Source organism: Nelumbo lutea, chromosome 1 (genome assembly GCF_056320005.1).
Source record: "Nelumbo lutea isolate HS-2025 chromosome 1, American lotus-T2T, whole genome shotgun sequence".
Lineage (NCBI taxonomy): Eukaryota > Viridiplantae > Streptophyta > Magnoliopsida > Proteales > Nelumbonaceae > Nelumbo > Nelumbo lutea.
This window is the reverse complement of record NC_142684.1, coordinates 183,385,405-183,390,154: the sequence shown is the minus strand read 5'-3', so window position 1 is coordinate 183,390,154 and position 4,750 is coordinate 183,385,405. Positions and strand designations below refer to the sequence as shown.

The following is a 4,750-nucleotide window of genomic DNA, read 5'->3' as shown; positions in this document are numbered from 1 at the left end:
TTTTAGAAAAAAAAAAAAAAAACCCACCAAGTCTTGCATTTTAAATAAACAACGCCACAACTTTTATTCCCAAATTGTACTTTTAACGATCACACTGCATCACATAATGCTGAGAGTTAATTAGGTTAAATACGTCATTTCCACCTACAAGTTTCTAACAAGGACAGTTCAGTCATTTGCTTTGGGAAGGGATGATGAATAAAACACTGCATTATTGGACTGGTCGGTTCGAGACAAAAATACCAGATCTCTCCTCGTATTCAAGGTGTCCAAACGCAAAATTTTGCCCCGTTATCCAAGAGCCGCGCGTGAATTTCGCCGCTTAAGTATCCGATTCCGTTTTCTTCTCCTCTTCTACCGTTCCCGGAAATCTATCTCTTGCTTTTACGAAAACTTAGGAAGCATTTCGCCATCCCTGTCAGCTTCGTCACATTTCTGATTGCTTCTTCCTGGAATCTAAACGATATTCCTTAAACTTCTCCATTTGCAGAGCTGAATTGATTGTATTTACTCGTAGTTAGAACTAGAAGTCGGTTCCAACTAATAAACTAGATCCGTATACGAATTTGTATCAATAACTATTTCTGCTTATCTGTGATTCAGATCTTCACAATAGTATTGCTATTTCGAGCCTTCTTTACTATTTCGTGCTGGCACCTTGAGAATTTGGTGAATTACGAATGTTGCATGCGGATTGAGGTTCGAGTTTTTCTTCCCATCAGATTCAATTAATGCAGAATTATTTATCTTAATTCTCCGAGTATTCCGTGGTACCTTCTCTGCCATTACATTGACCTTCGTGGTAAATATATTATATATATATATACGTAAATGACAATTTCTTTTCGTTTATTCCTTCCCCATACCTCTCTTTTTCCTCATATAGATATATGTGTCAAGTAATCTCTGCTCTTATTCACCGCTTTCACAATTAGATCTTTATTCCATCTCCATTCTCACTCCGTCGGCACTCTTTTAGTAAAATAAAGATTTCCTCGATTCTCTTTCTTTATATAAATTGGCACTTTCTTAGTTCCTTGGTTCTCTTCCATTATCTTCGTCTTACATTAACCCAAATTCGCTCTGACGATCCGTCTTTTTTCCTTAATTGTCACCTCAAGAAAAAAAGTGCAAAAAGAAAACTGCAATTCGCCAGCAAGAATCATTTATTTCATTCGATTATCAAGGTATCCTTTTTCTTATCCTCTTTCTTCATTTAAAACCATTGGGAAGACCTGTGACGAGAGAGAGAGAGAGAGCGCTGTTTAATGAAAATGGCAGCAACATCAGTACCAGTTTTACAAAAACCGCCCGGCTACAGAGACCCAAACGCACCGCTCCCATCCGTCAAAAAGCCACCACAAATTCGGAAACTACCTCCATCGTTCTACCCTAAAAGAAGACGCAGAGGTTGCTGTCGACTCTGCTGTTGCTTCCTCTGCATTTTCATCTTCACTCTTGCCTTCCTGCTGGTCCTCGCCGGTGCGCTTTTTTATGTCTGGTTCGAACCAAAACTGCCGACGTTCTACTTACAGTCATTCAAGATCCCTCGCTCGGATATCTCCGTTAAACCTGACGGCACGTACCTCGACTGCCAAACGGACGTTAGGTTCGAGGTCACCAACCCTAACCACAAGATAACGTTCAATTATGGTAGAAGTCAGGTTCGGATAACCGTTGGCGAAGATGACGTTGCTTTAGGATCGGCCTTTATACCGGGGTTTAGGCAGGAGCAAAAGAACACCACAGTGTTGAAGTTTGGGACACAAGCGAACCACATGTTGATCGACGACAACATCGGCACGAAGCTGAAGGGTGGATTCCGAAGCAAGCAGTTGATGGTTTTCGTGGAGGTTCGGACTAGGGTGGGGTTAGGTTTGGGGGGACGGAAGATGGGGATGTTGGGCATAAAGGTTCTATGTGGGGACGTGAGCTTGAAGAAGTTGGACGGTGGTGCCATGCCCAGATGCAAGGTCAATTTACTCAACTGGTGAGTTATCTTCTTCCTCCTTTCTTTTTTCTATTTAATATTTCCATGCATTGCATTCAAGATAGGTTCGAAAAAATTCTAAAAATGCCAAAAAATATAGAAAAATATAAAGTACAAAATGGATGAATATTTGTTTTTCTTTTTCCATCAAACATCAGTAAGAAAAAATATATATATTTCTTAATTTCTTTCACTTTGGCCGGTTCTCACAGTCGTACTTAACGGTCCATGATCGGGACAGTTTAGTTTAGTTTTGCGTGTAGTCATGATTCATGAAGATGGTTATATCTTAGGGTCCGTTTGCTTTGTAGTGGGAATCAGAATCGTAATCCATTAGAATCCGGATCAAAATGGTCTATTATATTTTTACCAAACGCTTGGATTCTGATTTCGATTCTAAGGTGTAACACGAAGAATCTCGAAGAGATCACCCATCCAGGTACATTAATCAAGAATCATAAGCAGCATCTGATTAGGCCCGGAGATTGGAAGGCAAATGTAGTGTCCAAAGTCCAAACTTCTTGAATTGCACGAGTCGGGATGGATGTGCAGCAAATGCAATAGTTCTCCTACACTTTCGTTCAGTATGGGACAGGTGTTGTATTACATGTGTACTTACTCCAATGAGATAATACATGCAGTGAGACATGTGTCAGAGAACGAATGGGAATTGAAGGAAAAGAGCAGCTCACCCACACTCGTAATGATAATGCTCACAAGAAATTTCTGTTTATTTGGAAGGCTGCGAACTATGACCATAAAAGCAAAGGAAATGGAATGGGAAAAAGACGAAAAGGAATAAAGCTTTTGTGGGTGGCTGAGATTACCTTTGTCAATTCATTGGTTCAGGCCTATTACAATCTTGGAGGGAACCGGGGAAGGTATTTTGGATTACTCCATGTGTGGGAGAATTATAAGCACGAATGCATTATGCCAACACCGCGTGGCTGGGCGTTGTGGTCAGTATGTAGGACAAACTGACAGCAAACAGCCGGAGTACTTCCTTAGGAATGCATCCGGAAATAGACGGGGGTCTTTGTTGATAATAATATTACTATTTCTCTTTCCCCCTTTTTTGATCGTTTCTCCTGCTCATAATAATAATACTCACTTTTTTTTTACCTAATTAGGGAGGGGTTTATTTCTTTCCTCTACCTAGCTTATCCACCCTATGAAAAGAATTGGGCCTTGATTCAGGCAGAAGGGAATGGTAGCGATAGAGGTTGATCTGTTTTCCTGTTTGGCTTCTTTAGTTCCCTCTTGTCCAATCCATGAATCCAATAACCCGCGTATCTACAGGATATGGAACTATGCTATCTCACATAAATCCTGCCCTTTGTTTTTACTAAACTCTGACTCACTAGTTCAACTATTTTAATATCAAAAAACTCTTAATACTGATTACTGAATATACACATTCTACCCATATATATGGAACATATCCAATAGGTAAACTGGGTTCCCAACCTATATTATGCCAATTGTCAAAGATACACTTATATCCAATATATGAAAAAAATAATGAAATTTTAATCTTAAGACATTTTTTATACTTTTTTATTTTTTGAAAAAAGCATATAATATTATAGTCTCATTTTTGTTTCCAATTAAATTATTTTCTTGGATAATTGCATTTACCTGTATTCTTTATTCTTCAAACAATTTTTTTTCTTCTATTATAATTTTTATTCTTGTACCTTTATTTTTAAAACTTGTTTAATAGGCATTTTTGTCTAATTAGCATCTTTCCCCCTATATAAGAAAATTACCCACTGGAGAAAAGGATAAGAATTTTCCGAATAAGTGGCCTAAAAACCTTCCTTGGAGGGATATGAATGCAACTTAATTGGGCAGACTTTAGTTGGACTTTTGTCAAAATTTGAATGAACCCAATCCAAAACCAAGTCTGGAACAATGCAAAATAGTAAGTCAAGCCCGCCCAAATTGCACCCCTATATATTAAGATTCAGTTTTGATTTAGAAAGAGCACAAATGCAAATATATACAGTACAAATACATATAAAACATAAGGTTTTGCACTCAAGGAGAAAATGCCATTACAGTGATCTCGCATTGGTTAAAATGCAATAAGAAAAATGAAACTTCCATCTCTGGCATAAGAAATTAATAATGAACAATGGTACTTTGTCTTTAAAAAAAAAGTTTTATAATTCATTTATTAAAAAATTTAGATGCATCTCGCTAACCTAGCCTTTTTTCTTTTTTCTCTTACTTGCTTCCTCTTGCCTCCTTTATTTTTCTCCTCCTTTCACGTTGTTTGGGCACACTCCATTTTCTCAAGTGGGACACAGATGATTGATTACACAGCATCTTTTATTAATTTCTTTATACAATCAATTAGGTTGTCCTCTCCTTATCAAACATGTGTGACCACCACCCTTTATTTTGAGGCGTCATTATAGATTAATCCCATTGAACCATACATATTGCATTTGTGTATCTGGATGGCACTTAAATAATTTATTGCTATTTTGCAGGATCAACATACACTGACAAAAATTCATACATTGCAAGGATGAAGCAACCCAACTATTGTCTTATTGAACAGAGAGAGGCTTGGTTTTGGATTTGGTTGTGATTTGTATATTTATTTTTCTTATTTTATTTTTTACATATTTTCGATTTTTATGGGTCACAAAAAAAAAAAAAAAAAAAAACCAATATACTAGAGTTGTGCTCGTTTAGTTATGTTTTGGATATGATTAAATTCATAGTAATTATCCTTTTTTAAGCCATAAA

At 37.2% G+C, this 4,750-nt stretch overlaps 1 protein-coding gene across 1 annotated transcript; it reads left to right on the top strand.

The window, feature by feature from the left end:
- Positions 1 to 230: 230 nt before the first annotated feature.
- On the top strand, positions 231 to 4,750 carry LOC148879697 (uncharacterized). Its single transcript, XM_088961312.1, has 2 exons — positions 231 to 1,990; positions 4,489 to 4,750. The coding sequence occupies exons 1-2, from the start codon at positions 1,269 to 1,271 to the stop codon at positions 4,502 to 4,504; spliced, it is 738 nt and encodes a 245-aa protein (XP_088817438.1). The 5' UTR covers positions 231 to 1,268; the 3' UTR covers positions 4,505 to 4,750.